We start from the raw sequence: 21,336 nt of genomic DNA on the forward strand, positions 1-21,336 counted from the left end.
CTGGGATAGGCATTAGAAGGCATTCATTTTTTCCAATAAGTTCTCGGTTTTTCTTTTTTACAACCCCCTCCCCCCGGCCCACCTTCATAAGCAGCTTTTGAAACACGATCCTTTTCAAAACCGTTTTTAGTAGTTATGGCAAAATAGCGCCCGTGGGGGAGGTTGTTTGGGAGTTGAAATAATTACACAGACTCGTGGTGTTTCCGATTCCTTTCCCTTAGCGTTTCCTTAAAGGTACAGGGGAATTTAACAATTGGCTTTAGCAGTTGCGTCAAAATCATTTCTTCTCCGGTGTGTGTTTTCATTCCTGAGGTACAGTTTATCTGGATAAGTCAGGCAAAAACACAAAAGTCTGAATATCTAAATGCGTTGCATAATGTTATCATTTTATTGTGTGTTGTACGCGTACAGAATCACTGTGTCGAGTCATCTGTGTAACTTTATGAATTTCTCTTCACCCGAAGTCTTTCTTTTGGATTGATTTCCAGGTATCTGTTCAGTGTTAGTGGAGTATAAGTCAGGATAGGATGTACTTTTTAATACTTTCTCCTGTAGCGAGTATGGAAAGCAGCAGTATGTAACATTTTAATCTTGTAAGGTTTTTTAGTTTACAGTGTTAGACGTTAGTTTTCTCTCCTTTTAGGCTGCCTCCTCTCCCTCCCCAAAACTTTAGCTCATTTGAGCTACACGTCACAGACTCGTTGGAGCTGGAAATGACTTAGAAATGGAGACCCAGAGTTGTTAAGTTGGCTTGCGCAAACTTACACGGTTTACAGCTGGGTCTAGAACCTTGATCTTTTCATTTTCACTCTTAGCCTCTTGCTTTTTCCATTACAGCACATAGTCCATGACTGTAGTTAAGAGTCATTACAGCCTATTTTAATGACATTCATAATGGGTTGTTAAAGTAGGGAACACTTGGTTCTCGGTTCCTGTGAAGCAAAAATAAATTGCTTGTCATCTGGCTAAGATGCAACTGATGTCTCTCACAAGAGTTCAGATTGGAACAAAATATACTGGGAGGGAATGAATTTACTTACTCGTAAATGTATGTATGTGCACCACTTAATTGCTTTTTAGAGATTAGTGGTCCCATAATATGTATATGGGGTTCCTCCCTATCTCTTGCAAAACCGATATCCTGAGTAAAAATGTGGACTTTTTAGGTCTATGACGGTGACGTTATGATTCTCTTGGATGTTATATGGCATCTATCTGTAAGTGAAGGAGAGTTCATCTTTGGAATAAAGCCCAAGTTCTGAGGTTCTGGAGGGAAGTTTCTGTATTCGTTTCTGTGTCACTTGAATGTTATTTCTCTTAGAACTGATTTTCTTTAGCACTGGGTTTACAATGTTTGTTAGTGCTTGTGTTTTTTTCCCTTCATATTTGATAATTTAAAAAGTCACTTTTGCTGACTGCCATGCAGTCTTGCAGATTTTTTTTTAAGCCCTGCTAGTTAGCAGGTAATTTTTTTCTTAGAGAGTAGGCTTGTCAGTCTTTTGAACTCCACTGCCAAACACGGGTGTCCTGTTTCTGCGATACTGAGAGGGGAAGGTAATTCATTGGGAGATTTCACTCAATATGGCTTTATTTATTCCTGATACGTTTTAATTTGGGAGTCAGGTAGGGAAGTAAAAGGTTTCTGTTACATAATGACCATATTCCTTTTTCCATCCTCCCACAAAAATTTCTGTATAAAATTATTACCAAAAAGACAGTTTACTAGTGAAGTATGGAAAAAACTTTCAAAATATACTGTGCTCCCAGAAGTGTTCTAGGTGCTTTATATATATAAGCACATTTTCACGACATTCTTGTGATGTAGGTGATGTTATGTAACTTGCCCTAGGGAACACAGGAAATGTCCATACACAAAGATGAAAAGGCAAAAAATTCCCTGAAATCTTTATCCCTATCCTTAATCCCTTGAGGAACATTTTTTTAGATCTCTGCATATTTATTTATTCACAAATGTGAACAATAATAATTACTATCAGTGGATATTTCAATGTGCTTTCATTTTTATTCACTCAGAAATATGTCAAACTATAGAATAGATGTACATTACCCTTTTCATTGGCTGCATTGTATTCCACCCTGTAAAGGGGTATCATAATTTATTTAACCAATATTCTGTTCATTGATGTTTGGGTAGTTTCCCAGTTTTTGTTGTTTTGTAAGTGAAAAGTGTGACGCACATCTTTATATGTACATATTTGCATACTTATATCCTTAGGAGGAGTTCCTGCAAGCGAGATTGCCAGATAAAAAGCAATGTTTATTTAAAATATTCTGATTTTGATGACCAGTTTACATCTTGATTAGTAGTATCTTGTTCCTGTTATTCCATGTAGAATTTTAACAGTGTTTTAAATTTTAAAAGAACCCACTTTAATGATCGGCAATATTGGGCATTTACTGTGTTCCAGGGACTACTTTAAGCACATTACATATAGTAACTCATTTAATGCTTGCAGTACCCCACAAGACATATGAATAGCCACATTTTATAGAGGAGGAAAGAAATAACTGGTCATATAGTTAGCTTGAGTGCTGAGCCAGGATTGAGCCAGAGTACAGAACCATGTGCTCAACAACTGTGTCATCTTGCATCTCTCTCTCCCAGTGTTGTGGCTAAGTGATTATAAAGCACTGCTTTGGTAATCAGGTGTTTTTTTTAGGCATTATACCTCAATTAGTAAATCTTTTTAACAAACTTCTTTATAATAAAAGTACTTGTTTAAGAAAGAAAACATGCATATGCACAGTAGTCTGTCTATATTTATAAAGTAGTGGGTTTGAGCCCCCCTTAACTGACCTTTAATTTTTAATCTTCCCTTCTTCCATTAAAGGTAGATAGTTTGAATCATAGGCAACATTTCGAGGTGATTGAATTTGCCTTCTGTGTCCTGCCTGTTGTCTTCTTATTTTAAGCTAAGAGACTATTTCATTAATACTTTTACGCTTTGCAGAGTAGCAAATTGAGGCATATGTCCTACCAGTGGTTACACAACTGTTATTGATGTTAGTGCTCCTTTTACTCTTATATCACAGTCACCCCCTTTGTTGGTTAGCAGCTCATCATTGTCCTCAGAATGTATTTTATGCCTCCTATGCTGAAATTATTTTTGGTAATGAAGTTTCTGATGAAGCGGGTCCTTGAAAAACAAGTTGGTTAGTGTAAGTATTACTGTAACAAAGCAAAATGGTATATGATTTACTTTGTTCATCACTCTCCATTCTCCATATTTTGTTACTCTTGAAAGATTAGGTCCGTATGTTAAGTACCTGGTACTGTGCTAGAAATGTAGAAGTTCATTAAACTTTGTTGTCTGAACCCCCACCCCCACCCCCTGCCTGCCACAGTAGAGTGAGAACTAGAAATGTGAGTCCTTTTTATTTAGACCAGATGTTTTTTAAGGGTTCTTTTATGTTCCATGATCTTTAAGGTGTTTCATCTTTGAACCATTTGTGCCTACAGTAATTCTCACTTTGCTCGGCACGTTTCTACGTACCCTGTTATAAACTGTTTCTAATTCACTTTTTGGGGCAGTATACATTTTTAATTAATGAGAACCTTCGACCAGAGGCGGAATAAGAGAGGCAAAGAAAGGATGGTTGACGGCATATTTCAAAGATAAGCCAGGAAGGTTTAGTTTTGAATTGTGAAAGCTAATCTTGTATGTTTATTAGGTTATCCTTTGGGTTCTTTTTCTCTTTGATTTACTTTGTCTTTATGGCAGATGGGATGAGAGGCTTCAGTCTTAGCTTGTATGTCCTGTGATTCCATAGAACGTGAACATTGGGATGGGAGAAGGGAGAATCACTTTTCATGTATTTTGTATATACATACATGAAAAGTGATTATATATTTATGAGAAGAATATATATATATGAAAAGTGTATGTGTGTAATAAGACTTTTCTCTCATCTTTAAGTAAATTCCTATGGAATAGAATTATACACTTTGGGAAGGACAAGATCAAATATAATTGATCACCTTACCATTTCTGTAATTGAGGAACCATTGCCAGCTCATGCTGGGGTTTTGCCTTTTAGCTGTATTCTACCAAGGAGAGTTACTGTTGCCCAGCTGATGTGCTGTTAGAGAGAACGACTGGTTTTTCCTACTCGGCTACTGATAACTGGGGCATGGGAAATTTGGATGTCGTGTGTGTTATGAATAAGGAACAGTGACATATTTAGTGGCTTGTGTCATAGCTCCATGTTCCCTCACTATTTCAAATCTGGATCCAAACATCTTGTCGCAAGTTTGTCTGCTATAGGACTTGGTCTGAAGTAAACTGGACTAGTAGAATGAATAAGTATAGATTATTTAAAAATTACTATTCAATTAGAGATCATCTCTAGTAACTGGAAGTGGATATTAGAATTGACTATTTAAAATTGATATAAGTTTAATATAGTGATCACCTGGATAATTTAAATATTTTAAATGACTTAATAGTATTCAGTGACACTTGTTTTTAATTGGCTGTATTTCAATTTATGATTGCCTAAAGTGTACATAGGTTTAACAAAGTACTTCCAATGTTTACTATTGTTATTAAAGCTATCATGCAAGAGTAAACAATGGAAACAAAAGAATAAAAAGTGTTTTAGTTATAGTTTTTCTTATCATAGAGCAGTATATGCTAATTGAACAAAATTGAGAAAGTGTTGGAAAATGTAACTTAAGAAAACAAACTCGGCCAGCCCAGTGACGCAGCAGTTAAGTTCACACGTTCCACTTCTCGGCGGCCTGGGATTTGCTGGTTCGGATTCTGGGTGCGGACATGGCACCACTTGGCAAAAGCCATGCTGTGGCAGGCATCCCATGTATAAAATAGAGGAAGATGGGCATGGATGTTAGCTCAGGGCCAGTCTTCATCAGCAAAAAGTGGAAGATTGGCAGTAGTTAGCTCAGGGTTGATCTTCCTCAAAAAAAAAAAGAAAAAACAAACTCACCTAAAATCCTTGAACTCATATTTATATTTGTATTATTGTAGCTAATGTGAGGTGCAGTTTTCTTTGTGTCCAGTAGCAGTGTTTTTACTAAATTTTGATTATACTTTGAGTGCAAAAAATACCTTTCATATAACTTGAAGGAGAATCTGGGAAAGACTGTGATGCTGTCCTCTTGGCCTGATTTGACCCTACCTTTTCGCCACCTGCACTCAGTCTTTAACTTTTAATGTCTAAGTAGGAAGGGATTTTACCTGCAGAAGACTTAGTTCTTGTGTTATCTTAGCTGATGGCTAAAGGTTGTGGAAAGAGACTGTCCCCTAACAGAATTTGAGGCTTCATCAAGGAAGGGAAAGATGTTTATGGGTGAGACATGGCAAATCCTTAATTTTAAATTCTTTTTCATTATTTCTGATACTTAATATAATTCATCGAGTTTTGTATCAGTTTATTCATTTGGTTGTTGGACATTTATTTTCTTTGTGACTGTAACACTGCCATGAACATTTTGCATAAAGTTCAGAATCTGAATTCTAAATTTTTATTTTTAGGAAGGATCGAGATCGTGACCGGGATCGTGAAGATCGATCTAAAGATCGAGACCGAGAACGTGATAGAGGAGATAGAGAGCGGGAGAGGGAGAAAGAAAAAGAGAAGGAATTGCGAGCTTCTACAAATGCTATGCTTATCAGTGCTGGATTACCACCTCTAAAAGCTTCTCATTCAGCTCACTCAACCCACTCGGCACATTCAACACATTCAACACATTCTGCTCATTCAACACACACTGGACATGCAGGACACACATCACTTCCACAGTGCATTAATCCATTTACCAACTTACCCCATACTCCTCGATACTATGATATTCTAAAGAAGCGGCTTCAGCTCCCTGTTTGGGAATACAAGGATAGGTTTACAGATATCCTAGTTAGACATCAGTCCTTTGTACTGGTTGGTGAGACTGGGTCTGGTAAAACAACACAGGTGAGTTATTGTATACCATGGTACATATTTTATTAATGTTTAAGTTTACTAAATGTTGCTTAATTTGATCCTGGTGATCATTGCCATTGTTTCGTAGAACATCTTAAAGAATATCTGCTTTGATCTTTAGTACTTCTAAGTGATTTAGAGAGTAGGAATACTGTAGGGAGTACATATCTTCCTGAGTCTGTATGGGGAAATAGCAGTGCTGTTTTTTCCAGTTTTATTACGGTAAGTATGGCAGGGTGGTCCTCTCTCGCTCACTTTGACTCCGGGGTAGTATAGATTTAGGGGTACAAAATTTGTTTTCCAGTGCTTGGATGGAGAGATGTGAACTATTGGAGTGGTTTTTGTCATTCTTGTTCGTTTCTTTGTTTTGCTTTTTTGATTTTTTTTGCATTTGTTTTGAACCATGTGAATATTATCTTTCCTTATAAAGTTGAAAGAGCTTAAAGGCTTATAGTAAAGTCTCTTTATCCCTGATCTCCATCCATCTAGTTACACCCTATACACACACACACACACACACACAGAACTAAATGTTCGTGTCTCGTTAGTAGTATATTTAGGATATTTTTCAAACATGGATGAGCCATTATTTACTAGGTGCTTGTTATAGACATCTAGGCTGCTTCTAATGGTTGTTTTGCATACGCAAGTATGTCTGTAGGGTAAATTCTTAGAAATAGACGTTCCTGGGTCAGAATTGTTTGTAATCATGATATACACAGCAAATAGCCTTCCACAGGGAACATAATCAGTTTACCCTTCCATGAGCAGGTATGAGAGCATATGTGGGAAACCATTAGAATCTACTGTGAACTTAAATTTTTACAAATCTGATAGATGAAAAATGGTATTTCAGTGTAATTTTTAGTTTGCATTTTCTTGTTATGAGTGAGGTTAACCATATTTTCATGTGCTTGAGCCTGACCCATCAGTTAAAAATTTCATAGAGATTACAAAAGTAGCAGTCCCTGGCCATTGTAGGAAAATTTGGAAAATTCAGGAAACTGTTGAAGTGAATTTAATGATTACTCATCTTACTGTGCAGAAATAGTATATTGTTTCACCTGTGGGCCTGTTTTCCATGTTTATGTACCTATGATACATGTTTATAATTGAGCGAACTGCATATACAAGTTATCCTTTTTTTTAAGTTACGTACCCTTTTTTTGTTACTTATGCTACAAGTCTATAAATTTGAATATTTCATGGAGACACTTTGAAGGCTACAGTAGCAACCAAAATAATAAACTTTTGTTAGAGACTGAGCCTTAGTACAACTTTTAGTGAGGGAAAACTTAGTGTTAATGTAGGAACTTAAACTGTTGGTTTATCATCATCTTATGGAAATTTAGAGAATTAAATACATGAAAAGATATAACTCTAAATTTCTTAATATCATAGTATTTTTAATATTTCAAATAGTTTGTCCAGTTTGTGTAATATTAACAGCACCCATTTAATTAGCAGTTGGGGAAAGCCAGGCACTGTGTACTTTGTATTATGTATTATCTCATTGAAGTTTTTTAACAACCTTGCAAGGAAGTTGCTAATCACCATTTTACTAATGAGCAAAATGAGGCTTAGATTTAATGAGAATCTTAGAGAGGTTTAGTGGGTTGCCTTAGGTTACATAGTTATGGATTTAATTGGGCTCAGTATTTAAAACTTTGTTCTTTTGTTTCATAGCCCAAGTTAGATATATTTCATACTGCTATTCTGTGGTTGTATATGGTTAACCTTATTTCAGAGATGAGTTTATTTAGTAGCACTTAGTGTAGAAGAAGGTCAAGTCACCTCAAAATAAGAGGCTTGTGATTGCTTGGATTAATATTTCGCCTTTCTTTTTTTGGATACTTAAAATACTTGGATACTTAGGATTGCTGGGCATTTCGGGGATTTAAAGGGAAACGGAACAGTTTAAATAGTGAATTTCGCTCAAATGCTTTTTGGCAGACTCTTACTAAACTTTGACTCAAAACCATTAACAGTAGTTAGCCATATTTTTGCTTATCTTTTTGTGCCTGTCAGAAAATGAAATCCCCCAAGTAAAATCTAAAGTAATGACTTTAATTTTTTTTTTCTTAAGATTGGCACCTGAGCTAACAACTGTTGCCAATCTTCTTTTTTTTTTTCCTCCCCAAATCCCCTCAGTACACAGTTGTATATTTTAGTTGTGGGTCCTTGTAGTTGTGGGATGGGGGACGCCGCCTCAACATGGCCTAACGAGCGGTGCCATGTCGGCGCCCAGGATCTGAACCCTGAGCCAGCGAAGCGGAGTGTGCGAACCCAGCCACTCGGCCACGGGGCCGGCCCCCTAATGACTTTAATTTTTGACTGAGACTCAGTAAATATATTTTACGTTGCAACTTGGTATGCATGTGCTTACACGCATAGTTGAGAAACTGAAACTAGTTCAGCCAAAAGGGACAGACAGCGTGAGCAAGGGCACAAGTTTTGGAGAAGGGAAAGCATTGTATGCCCTGACCAGAGTAAAGGGTGTGTATGAAGAGTTAGGTAGGACGGGTGAGGCTGGAACAGCAGGTCTTTAATACAGACCTTTCTAATTAGATTGGGGAGTCATCAGAGCTTTTTACTTGGAGGGGAATGACAAAGAATTTTTACAGAAATGTCCTGTCTAGTGAGAATGTTGATGACAGACTAGGTGGGAGGTTGTAACAAAAGTTTGACTCTGTAGGGTGGTAAAAAGGAGGATAAAGGAGAGATTGGAGTTATGATGTTATTATAACTGAGTAAGGGACATGGGGAGGAATTAAGTATTTCAAGGAAGGTGAGAAATGGTTTTGGTTTTGAACTTGTCGAATTTGAGATACCAATAAAATATTTATTCTTCAAGTAGAAATGACCACTAGGTTGGGGATGGGATCTAGAGTTAGGATTGACATTGATTTATTATAGGTAGTGTTAGAAGTCAGGAGAATAAATAAGATCACCCAGGATAATGTATAAAACAAGAAGACTAGAGGACTTAGGATCAGTTTTTGGAAGATGGTCTCAAATGGAGGAAGGGTAGAACCTGAAGGGAAGGAGTAGTTTTAGAACTTATCCCTAACTTGAACAAGCCAGGAATTAGCATGTTTCAGGACCTGTTTCCCTTAATGCTGTTCTTAGAAATGTGAATAGATGCATTGACTGAGCCATTCTCCGAATACTGTCTGGGAACCCTTGAAAGTCCCTGAAAACCTTTCGAAGGTCCTGGGATTTTCTTCGTATACTTCAAACAAAGCAAATATTGTGACACATTCAAAATAGAAACAGATAAGAGAATCCAGCTATAGTCTATTAAGCTAGACATTAGAGATATGAAAAATGTAAAACAGCGTACTTTTCTTCCTGAAAATTTTTTTTATTTGGGAGATGTAGTTATTTTTCATAGAAAATGTTGTTTATGTTAACGTAGAATGGGTGTTTACTGTTAGGAATTAATATTTTAACAATTTTTCAGTTTTAATTTCCTAATATAGTAAGTCTATTAGTTGTTTCACATCCTTGGTTATTTTAAGAATATAAGCAGGTCCTGAGATAAAAAGTTCGAAAACTGCTGAATTAGCCAAAACTGTTTATATCTTATTTTTAAAGTGGGAGTAAGCTATCCCTTTCACTGGAGTGCATTGAAAAATCTGTGAACATTTTTGCTTTGAGAATTCTGAATTAATTTTATATAGCTTTAATTGACCAGTGAATGTTTTGAATTTCCTTTTGCTTGGTCCTTTAAATTAAGTACATTTTGCCTTTGTAAAAGCCTTGCTGAAATGAAGATATGTATAAAGCTTTGCTGGAAAACCACTTAAACTTTGTTCTCTGGGTTTACAGACCCAAGGGGATCCTGCTATTTTAGTTTAGTAATTTTGTTCATTTTGAATCCTTGTTACCTTCCTAGAGAAGCAGCATAATCACCCTTCTCCCCTTTCGGCTATTTGTGTCAGTGACAACGGTTATCCCAAAATTGCAGAAGTAACCTAACTAAAATGTAGTAATAATGCAGCAGTCAGTATTCTTCATCAGATAGCATTGTACAAACAAAAATGAAAGCAAAACGCATTTTCTGTAGCATTAGAGTCTGAGAGGCTTTTGGAGGCTGTGATGGAGACCCATCATGCCTTTCTTCTAGCAGTGGATTCCCTTTTGATGTAGTGGACACTTAGATTTCTTCCCATGGTTCTTTTCCAGGTAAGTGACTGGAGAAGAACCGTGAAATTAGAGGCTCTATTAGCTTCTGTTGATAACAGAATGGGGAGAAAATGCACTGTCATCATAGCAGCCAACCAACTTGTGCTTATTGGTGTTATTTTCTTCCTTCCTACTTGGCTGCCGTCCTTTCTTCAGGGATGTGCTGCTTCTCTAGATTCTGTTGAATTTGAGATTGGCCATTACTAACATTGACTTTTAAGATGGTATCTAAGGTGTTGCCCTTGTGCATACCTCTCCTGAGGGGAGGAGTTAAGAGTCTCTTGGCTTACAAAGCAAATTGGAATTGAATTAAAAGATACAGCTTTATAACTACAAGGGGATATGATTTCTACTTTTACCTGCATTTTGTTAAGTCCAAGTGTATAGGAATTTATGTTATAGTTTCTTAAAATATATTTGGAGACTAACATTTGTTATAAAGTAGAATTTTTCATGAGTTGGATTTTTTTTACCCCATTGCATAGAGAAATGCTAAATGATGGAACGGTTCGCACTGTATAGCGTATTCGGCAAAGCCTCAGTGGATCTAGCCCACTCAGGAATACAATTATGTCATATCAGTGTTATCTATGACTCTTTGACTTGGAAAGCTCATGCTGTTATAAGTTTGAGTCATAAATAATAATTTGTAGTGTGCCTAATTTAATTTTGTTTTAAATTATTGGAATGAGATAAAACACTTTATGTGACATATACTTGATGTGCAGGCAGGGTAGAATTAATTTAAATGTGAAATTATTTGATAGATTCCACAGTGGTGTGTGGAGTACATGCGATCATTACCAGGACCCAAGAGAGGAGTTGCCTGTACCCAACCCAGGAGAGTGGCTGCAATGAGTGTGGCTCAGAGAGTTGCTGATGAAATGGATGTGATGTTGGGCCAGGAAGTTGGTTACTCCATTCGATTTGAAGACTGCAGTAGTGCAAAAACCATTCTTAAGTAAGTACTTTCTTTAAAAAATGGACACTTTCTTTGCTTTTAGTTTTCTGTCCCTAGAATAGGAGACTTTGCTAATGGAGCCTCAAGTCCTCCAAATTTAGAGTAGTCTGGAGTAGACCTGAGAGTTACTGGGTGACTTTAATATGGATTCTTTTTCTTGATATCGATATGTATAGCTATTCAGTGGAAACTGAAATTCAAAGGTCAGGTTTCAGTTCCTTGGTGCTGTATCTTAGGTGAAATGTTCTATCATTTAAATGTGATAGGAAAGTTAAAGCGATAAAGCTTAGTAAAGCGCAGTTACTTTCAGAAAAGAAGGATACGTGGGATGGCACCTGGTTTATTTGGGGGAAAGGGCTTTTACTGTTAATTATACAGCTGTTACCATGCATATGTTATGAGCTAAAAGAAGGAATCTTTTGTTCTGTAATATGCTCTTAAAGAGTCTCCTCCTTGGAGTCCATGTTCCTCTTCATTATAGTTGTGGTGCATGTGATTGACTCCCATATTGAGCTTCTTTCTAACATTTTATTTAACTTTCCTAGTTTTTTAATCTTTGTCTTATCCTTGCATTCTGCAGAAGTAGTGCTATATGTGTTCCCTGATGGTAATTCTTTTGAAAATCTTATCCTTTTGTTGCTTCTGTTTATTCTGTATATGTGACATTTAAATCATTAAAAAAAACCAATGATTTCTTTGTTGTGATGGAATCTTCTCCCTGAATTTGTTTTTAATTTTAGATGATTTTGGAACAGAATGTTACATGGGCAGTGATATGAGTCTTTGATGGCAGAGATAGATTTATACAGTGTTATGTGTGAAAGCCATGTGTTTTATAGAAATTTTCAAGTGTATTCAGAAGTAGAATAGTATAATGAACTCCCATGTATTTGTGCATCTTCAACTATGGCCAGTCTTGTTTCATCCATATCTGAACCTTTTCCTTGTCCTATATTATTTAAAGCAAATCCTGGACGTATAATTTTATCTGTAAATATTTCAAAGTCTCAAAGAGAAGTCTTCTTAAAATATAACTATGATATCACAACTTAAAAAATTTCCTTAAAATATCCAGTCACTCTCCAGGTTTCATGTCAGTTTTTTCTAGTTTTTTGATAAATATTGTATTTTATTAGAACTTTAGATAAATGAATTCAGTATCATTTTTAATAGCAATTGGACTTAAATATTTAAGTCAGCTTGTCTTTATGACTTTATAAGACATGTTTTTGGCTTAACTCTTAATTTTCATTGAATAAATCCTTTAATGATAATCACATTATTGATCACTTATAGTTATGTTGTAATTGATAAAACAATTACATAAACAAAATCATAACTTGCCATTTTATACTACTTTAAAATGCAGATAATGTCAAGGACTTGAAGATTTAATGAAGGACAGATTTTACTCATTTAGGAGGAATAATATTCTGCCATTTGATTCATTATGCATTAAATTTTTCTTGGTAAACTACAGTTGAGCAGAGAGAACAGAATTTGGAAATTGGGAGATGAGAAAGTTATATGTACTGTTGGGGCAGAGAGAGAGTGTGTGTGTGTGTGTGTGTGTGTGTGTGTGTATGTGTATGTAGGAGGAAATGGTAGGCTTTCAAAAGATGTTTGTGAAAGATTTTGGTTCCATTAATAGGGAGTGATAAGCAACATAAATAGATTTAGTAGCTCAAAGTGAAATTATTTTTGGCATTGTCATGTTTTCTTGTGGAATGGTTTCCAGAGGCTATAACAACTTGTTTTAAAAATCTTACTCCAGACAGGGTAAGCTTATTGGGATTTCTTGTAGAATCTTTTGAAGAGCTAGAAGCCAACCTAGTGTTATATTTAAGTGATGTTTAATCCTATTTAATACTATGAGGCTAGTGGTAGTTTTGACTAATGGGAATGCTTTATTAAACGCAGTGTTTTATGAGTCCCTAAATACGTCTTGTGTAGTCATCTATCAACTCATTTCTTGAGAACCCAGATGTTAAAAAACAGCTAAAGCCTTAACTTAATGAGGATCAGTTACACAGTTAATTGAGTAGGAAGAGTGAATACATCAGATAACTGTTGGTACCCTCCATTAGCTACTTTCACATATGGAAATAAAATGACTCTATCCATTGTGTAGCCAGAAGAAGCCTTTAATTTTCACCACAGAAGAATGATAAAGAGGACTAACTTCTGAAGATTCTGCCTCAGGGACTCAGAATTTAACCACATTGATACTTCCTGATTGATTGTTAGCTGTAAACAAATACTTGTTTACTACTTAAATAAGTTTGAGACTACTTTAGCTAAATTAGTGTATCTTTAAATCGTCTGTATACAGGGGCTTTCAAATATAGTTCCTTCGGTGTTTGGAACAGGTGCATAAATTCTAGTCTCTAGGTCTAATATTGTGCTGTTTTCGGAGGATTGGATCTAGCATAAATTAGTGCACACTCTGTCAGACTAGTCTTAAATAGCTACCTGGTCCGAGTAGACAAGTTAGTTTTCAAAACCACCAATGCTAAATGGTTTTTATATTTCATTTGTTGTGTCTTTGCCTCCATCTTTTTTTTCCTGCAGTATCTCTTTGCAATATATTTATGTTTCTTTTGCCATCTTGGAATAGGAGTTATGAAAAAACACAGAACCAATGAGGTAGCTAAAGAGCAGACCAGTCAATGAACTAACTATATGTTGCCAGATTTGTGGCTAGTCAGTGAAAAATATCTTAATATGTTTTAATGTAAGGAGGAAGAGATTGATATACTTTTACAGTGGATTTTAAGAAAAACGGAGTTGTAACAAATTTTAAGAAATCCAATCTTCACTTTTTTTGAGAAAGCTGATAATTTTTTAAGGAGTAAAACAGTTTTATAGTTTTGAACCTTTGGGAAAATGTCCTATTTGAAGTTGTTATTTTGGTAGCCAGTTTCACTATTATTTTAGGTGATAAGCTTTCTCTTTTTTTACCCCCCCAAGCTGCAAAATTACTGAGATTTTGATATTGAGTGAATCCAGTAATTTACACAAGTAATGCATAGTCATTCAGTCAGCTACTAATCTTGAGGACTTTGTGTGTAGTGGGCAGTGTCAGGTATAGTAGTATAAAGTAAATCTAGTCCCTGTCCCCATAAAGCAAATAAAAGTGTAAATAGAAAATTTCAACTTGTGATTAGGCTTCTGAAAGAGAATGTTGGACTTTATATGAAAGCATGATTTGAGGATTCAATTTAGAATGGGAAAGAAGTGAAGTTTAAGTTAAAGTCTGAATCGAAAGTAATGGTTTGCCAGAGTAGGAATTGGGCTACAGGGAACTTAGCTTTCTAGGCAGGTTGAACAGCATTTTTTTAAAACTTGTTTTCTGGAGGGAAAAATGTTATACTTGAGAAGGCACTGTAGTCTGTGTATACTTAAGTATCCAACTGATTTGTGTAGGTCAGCATTTCCATGCCAGATCACTTTTAAGATACTACAGGACTGGTTTATGGACAAGAGTAGGGATAGTCAAAGTTTGGTTTCTCTATCTGCCTTGCCTAACTGGAGCAGAAACTCTGGGAACAGAGTTTGAATCTGTATACTTGCCGTATGCATGGAACCTTTTTTTTTTCATCTGAGAGAGGTGGAAGGGGTGACAAAGGAGTGTGAAATTTGTCACTACAATGTAGACTGTGGGTGAATCTTCAACATACTCATGGAAAAGGGGTAGATTCTTTTCATGGGAAGACATTTTCCCTGATTCGTTAGAACTTCTTTTGGTGGACAGAGTATAGTCATGGGGTGATTTGGTGCACATAGTTTGCCTTTTATTCTGAATCTTTTGCTTTTGAGTGTCAGATTCATTTCAATTTTGGAATCTGTCAAAGCTGAGGACCCAGTCTGGGGTAATGTTCATGAAGCCGAAAGTGTAGCTCTTTCTTGGAGGACATGTTTGTTAGTTATGTAAGACTGCACCATCCTGAGAGGTTTATCTTCTGTATAACTTCAGGGCAATCTACTAGAAGATCAAGAACAATTAAAGGCAGAGGATGTGGTTGAAATCTGTAATTGAGTAACAGGGAGAAATGTACAGTCTGGGTTTCAAGGTGTGATAAGCCCCTTGTAAAGCTTGAGAGAGAGAAGTTTTCAACAGACCAGCCGAAGTAATGCCACTCCTCACAATATGGATCAGAAACTTGTAGAATGTTTTAATCTCCAAAGGCAAGAAGATGAAAGAGAATCCAAAAATATTTAACAAAAGAACCCAGTACAAACACTGCTACACTAAGGAGCCGGCTGGAACTTTTAAAGTTGACACGGGATTACCAACTATTGCCATAGCAGATTCTTTGGGGCTACTGAAAACAAGTTTGAAGCACCGACTGCATAAGGACTACTTAGAGATTCCAGAGTAGGTTTCCAGCAAGGTAACCTCATTTTAAAATGGATAACTTGAGAAGAGAATCAAAAGGAACTAGGCCCTAGAGCATAGACTTTGAGGATCACAGTGCCTGAGTTGTGTCCTACCTCTGCCACTTACTAGCTATGATCTTGTCTGTGATACCCTCCCCACACTTACTGCTTTTTCAGAAGATGAAGCTGACAGTAACTAACTCATAGGGTTGCTCTGAGATCAAATACATTAATTTGTATCCAACCCTTAGTGTAATTCCTGGCACCCAGCAAGTGCTAAGTCAACATTGCTACTCTTGCTGCTGCTGATAGTGCGAGAAATTATTGGATCTTATTAACCAGTTAATCAATTAAAAAGGGTCTTATAAGACTAATTTAATAAAGTTCCTTTTAACACAACAATTGAACTATAATTTGGGGGGTTTAACTTGAATTAAACCTTGACATTATTAGTGACTATGAAATGAGTGAGTGAATCCAAATATTCATTTAAGGCTGGAGGTAAGATGTGGAAAAAGGGTTTGGGACTTTAAAGATCATTAATTCTACAAACATTAATTATAAACTAATTTATTGAACATCTGTTATGTGGTAGGCTTTGTTCTAATTCAGTTGTGGCACTGAAGTTAGATAAAGGTAGTTTTACTGGACCTTTAGAAAGGGGTGGGTATAAAGAATAAATGTAGTTTATTTACCACTTAAGCAGTTCATACCAGAGAGACTAAAACATCACTGTTATTCAAGAATTAAAATTCTGTTGGTTTTTGTTAATTCTTGGAAAGCTAATTTGATTTCTTAAAGGTCGGCATATGTTATTATGTTTGACCTTTCTGTTTATACTAAAGCACTTACCCTGGATTAGTTATAGAAGGCTCTCATTGTTTACAGTGCCATCATCTTTCAAAATGTTAAATAGAACCTGCATATTCATTCCAGTTTTCTGTGAGTTCTTTTGGGAGGATGGTAGAGCATTTCCTTCAGAACTTGTGAAAATTTGAGGAATGGGCAGTATATTTTGAAAAAAGGATTTAGTGGCCTTTTTTCCCCTATTGTTAATATGTTAGGCATTTCTTTTCCTTGATTGCATATCTAACTTGTTCCATATCTAAGTCTGAAACACATACCAAGTGTATTTTAGCTGTTAGCCAACATAAAGCTGTATACTTTGGCTGCTGATCTTAAAGCATTTCAGCTAGGAAGTATGAGACTATACATGTTACAAATGAGGTTTGATGTTTTCTCCTTGCTTTCTTTTTATCTGTTTTACAAAATACTGTATAGTGCCTTTCCATGTGACTGTTTGCATGTAGTAGTTTGTTCTCTTTCTAACTAATAATCGTCCTATATATAATGCTCTTGTGATTATAGGAAGATTAGTGTTGTTCATACTTTGTAATGTTTTTGCTAAGACTATATCATTGAACTTGAGCCTGTATAAATCTGTGTTTATCCCTTTACCAATGAAAGGAACATTAAGTATATAAAGGAGCTGTGCTAGTATCTCCAGCTTTTCTCTGGCTTGTTTGGGGAGGTAAGCTGTGAAGCAGTTAGGAGGGTAGATTGAGTATCACAGGAAGTGTGTGGATGTTTTCACAGAGGAGATATTTTTCATCTGAGCTGAGAAGAATGAGGAGACCCAGATAGGTGGATTAACTAGGTAAATGAGCTAGGTTTTATGTACAGTAGAGGAAGTTGACATGCTGCCTTGATTCCTAGCATGCTTTTAATGTCTTCAGTAATTTTTTCATGGCACCCTAGGCCTAAAGGAAGAAGTTAAAATTCCATTTATTTAGTAGTTCAGTCCTAACAACTTAATAAGTACTATATAAATTGAGAAATATAATTTTAGCCATTTTGGACAGACATAGAAGATGTTCTTAAGTTAGTGATGAATCCAGAAATAGCTAGATCACTTAAGAGGTAAATAACTTCATTTTAAACAGACTTATATTTACTTTGAATAGATGAACAATTCTTTTTTTTGTACATGGCATACAGAAATAACTGATATTGAAGGAAATTGTTTTAATGGAAGAAGGTAATTTGGTGACTTGTTATCTTTGGCTATTGAATATAATAGCATTCACTGTGAGCATGTTTAAAAATCACTTTTTTTTGATAATTGAGCATTTCATAGTGTTATTGTGAAGATTGGGTAGGTCTTCAGGTTCAGCATATTTAGTAATGAAAAGACTGTATTTTATAAGATCACTAATATGTATGATTCTGTCTTCTAATATAATTCCTGATAAGTGAAAACTGTTTTTGCTTTGTCATTCTTGTATTCCTTACTGTTGTCATTCAAAAAGAGTATTCTGCTGGTAGGGGCTTTAAACAAAAATAGGTTATGTGGTAGAGAAAATAAAAATTAATGAACATTTCTTTTGGTCAAAGTCTCATTCAGAAGTCTCGATCCATTAAAACTTTAAAGAAATTAACTACACACAAACCCGTTTGTGTAGGCATTTTAATGTGGTTAGCTTTTCTTTAATAGAGGCACTCACGTGTGACTTGACCGAATTCTAGTGGGTTAGTCTAAAAACTTAGTGGTAAATAGAAAATTTTTACAAACCTTAAACATTTTATTTTAACTTAACACCTATACATTCAATCTGTTAATATAGGATCAACACCATTTCCTTGAATATGGGCCCTTTGAAGTTCCATTACACAATAAAATGTCTTATTCCAAAGATGGGCTTTAAACTTTAAATATTTGCAAAATACACAGGTGTTGCTTTTCTGGAATTCAACTCCAGACCCCTTTCACTCTTTTATAGTTATCTCACACATTTGATAGGTTTTTGTGTGTGTGACTCATCTTTTCCCAAGCTTTTCTGGAGCATACAACTTAGGATACATATAAACCATTCTCTTTTCTGTGCTAAGAATTTATTATTTCATGTCAAATATAATTATGTTGACCCAACTGGCAGGGACAGAAATGTGGCTATACTACTTATAGAGGGTTAGGTTGTTTCACAGATTTATTAGTTAAGTGGGGTTAAGAGTGTAGTTTAGAGTTCTGTATTGAATACTTAACAAGTGCCAGGCAGTTGATGTACTAGGTGCTTTATATACATTATTTTGTTTAATTGAAACAGTTGCCACTGTATTCTCATTTTACAAATGGAGCATTAGAGAAGTTGAACTTGTTCAAGTTCAGACACTAATGAGAAAGCAGGGACTTGAACCTAGGTTTGTCTTGTACATGTTACTACTATTCTCCATCTTCATTCCACACCTCTCCATGTAATTCTCTATGTGCCTTGGTAAAGCTTTCCTAGGTAGTATGAAAACAGTGAATCTAATTACTCAGATTAGACAATGACAGTCATTTCTAACAGATACCCTTTGAAGCAGATACCAAGAATTTCTTTGGATTATGCTGAGTCAAGTTTTGGATTCTTTAGAAACACAGTTTTGGTTTATCTGTATATTTAGTTTTGCCAGGATAAAGCCTATACTTTGAAAGGTAACCAAATCCTAACATTATTGGAATAGCACTATATAACTAGTATTTTCAGAACAGATTAACTTTTTCATTGTTTGTACCAGGGCTGCTTCAAGACATGGCTACTGATTTCATTTACAGTGTATCTTGGACATAATGTTCTAGAACAGTAAACATCAAGTTGCCTCATTTCTTTTAATGGCTGCATAGTTTATCTCACTAAGTCTACTGACGGGCACTCACATTTACAGTTTTTGCTGTTAAAAACAGCTGCTGCCCTTACTACTTTTTTCCCCTTATACACGCATTTTGCACACATGCACAGGTGTATATCTGTGAAATGAGTTCCCTACAAGTGAAATTGATGGGTCGAAGAGTATGTTTGAATTTTATTAGCTGTTTCCAGGTTGCCCTTTGCAGAGTTTTTATCTACTCTGACCAGTAAGGAGGGAGCACATGTGTCTTTTTCTGTACCCTTGCCAACATTGTGTTGTGGAACTTTTTTTTATAATCTTTGTCAATATTTTAAGTGAAAAATTGAATCTCATGGTTTTAATTTGCATTTCTTTTGTAAGAAATTGGCCATCTTGCATGTGTTGGCCATTTGTATTTATTTTTGGAATATGAGACTGGTGCTTTTCTCATCTTTCCAGAAGTATTGCTCCTTGATTGACAGTCATTTGTAAGTTACTATTTTGGAATGCATCCCAATCACAGAGAAGTTAAATTTGAAAAAATGTACAGTATTATCGCATTGATGAAATTTGGTATTTGTTCTATTCTTTGCCCGTCTTTATGTGCTTGGTTTGCCTTTTTCTTACTGATTTGTAAAAGTTTTTAACAAAATTGGCACCCTGGATGTAAGTTGCAATATTTGCTCGGTTTGTTGTTTGTTTCTTTGTATTGTTTATGACACCTCATGCCATGCAGCAACTTGAGTTTTATACTATTTAAGTAACCACTTCTTTTTTAGCGTTGGATTTTGCGTCATACCCTGCCCAAGATTGTTTTAAGTAATTTAATCTGTGTATTCTAGTATTTTGGTTTTGTTTTAAACATCTTTGATCAATCTGGAATTTTTTTAGGGGAGTGTAAGGTTCAAGGTAGGGATTCAGGAAGCGTTTCTCTCTCTCTCCCCCCCGTCACACACACACATGCATACACACCCCCACACCTTTGTCCCAAATAACATGACATTAAGTTGTTGGGGACTGCTTCCCCATAGAGACAGTTTTTTCATTAGTAATAACTTGAGCATTAGTTGTTGGCATTCATTAAAGTTATAAAGTAATTTAATATATAGTATATTGCTAAAAATTTCTGGTGTTCATTTTGGAAAACATTTTTTGCCTCTCTGAATCTTTTTTCCTTTCTTCATGATTTTTCTTTGAACCATGTAACTTGAGGTATTTCAAAAAATTAGAAATGTAGGTAAACACAAAACTGTAAACAAATAATACCCTTGCAGTGTATAACGTTTTACCATGATTTGTTCACATCAGAATTGGTGACAATGGGATCAGGGTTGGTGATTGGCTTGTAGTTGTACTCTGCCATCTGTGTTGTGCCCTTTACGGGGAAAAATACCTGAGCTAAGTTGATACTGCTCAGCACTCTGAGTTTTTTGGTTTATTTTACTTAATTAAATAGTCATGGTTGGAAATATGAACTGTTTCTGACTCACCCTGAGGATGTTTTTGCTGCTTTTAGGCATCTTCTTTGTTTAATCTGCTTCTTGTTTAACTTGGTTAATTTAGCCTAGTACTTCTCACACTTTAGTGACCATCAGAATCACATGAAAGCTTGTTAGAACTGAGATTGCTGTGCCTCACCTTCAGAATTTCTGATTAAGTAGGTGTGTGGGGTGAGGCCCAAGTTTCGTATCTCTAACCAGTTCCCAGATCATGCGGATGACTTACTGTCTTTGACCCAAAACAGAAGAACACTGTTGATAATAGGGTACGCAGTAAAATGTAGAGTTTAGCTGTCATATGCAATTTTTGTTTACTAGTCCATTATTAAACCTTCAAAATTATGTCATTGCAGTTTAATTATTGTGAGGCCCTGTTCTTGTGACTCACCCCTTAGTCTGGGTAAAGGTTTTATTACTACTGAAAGGTAGTAAAACTTGACTTAGGGTGAAGGAAAATGCTGTGGTTTTTATGGGATTATCATACCTGGTTCTGCCTTTTCTGCGCTCTGTGTCCAGTTACTTTGTCCTTTTTTAAGCGAAGGGTGTAATCTAGAAGTACAGCAAATCATCAAGGTAGCTTTTTGCTGTAATAAAGATATTATATTTATCTGGGACTTTGAGGAGAGTGTGTTAATGTAGGAGACCCCCAGGATTGGGAATCAGTACGGTGAAACCTAGTCTTAGAAGCTATTTAACTAG

General features: G+C 35.7%; 1 protein-coding gene across 1 annotated transcript in view; it reads left to right on the plus strand.

Moving 5' to 3' along the window:
* The window catches only part of DHX15 (DEAH-box helicase 15), a 55,481-nt gene that overhangs the window by 1,318 nt on the left and 32,827 nt on the right, over positions 1-21,336 (plus strand). The window contains exons 2-3 of the mRNA XM_008513561.2: positions 5,517-5,952; positions 10,917-11,110. Of these exons, the coding sequence (XP_008511783.1) occupies positions 5,517-5,952; positions 10,917-11,110 (630 nt within the window). The remainder of the gene's footprint in view (positions 1-5,516; positions 5,953-10,916; positions 11,111-21,336) is intronic.

Source organism: Equus przewalskii, chromosome 3 (genome assembly GCF_037783145.1).
Source record: "Equus przewalskii isolate Varuska chromosome 3, EquPr2, whole genome shotgun sequence".
In the NCBI taxonomy this organism is placed as follows: domain Eukaryota; kingdom Metazoa; phylum Chordata; class Mammalia; order Perissodactyla; family Equidae; genus Equus; species Equus przewalskii.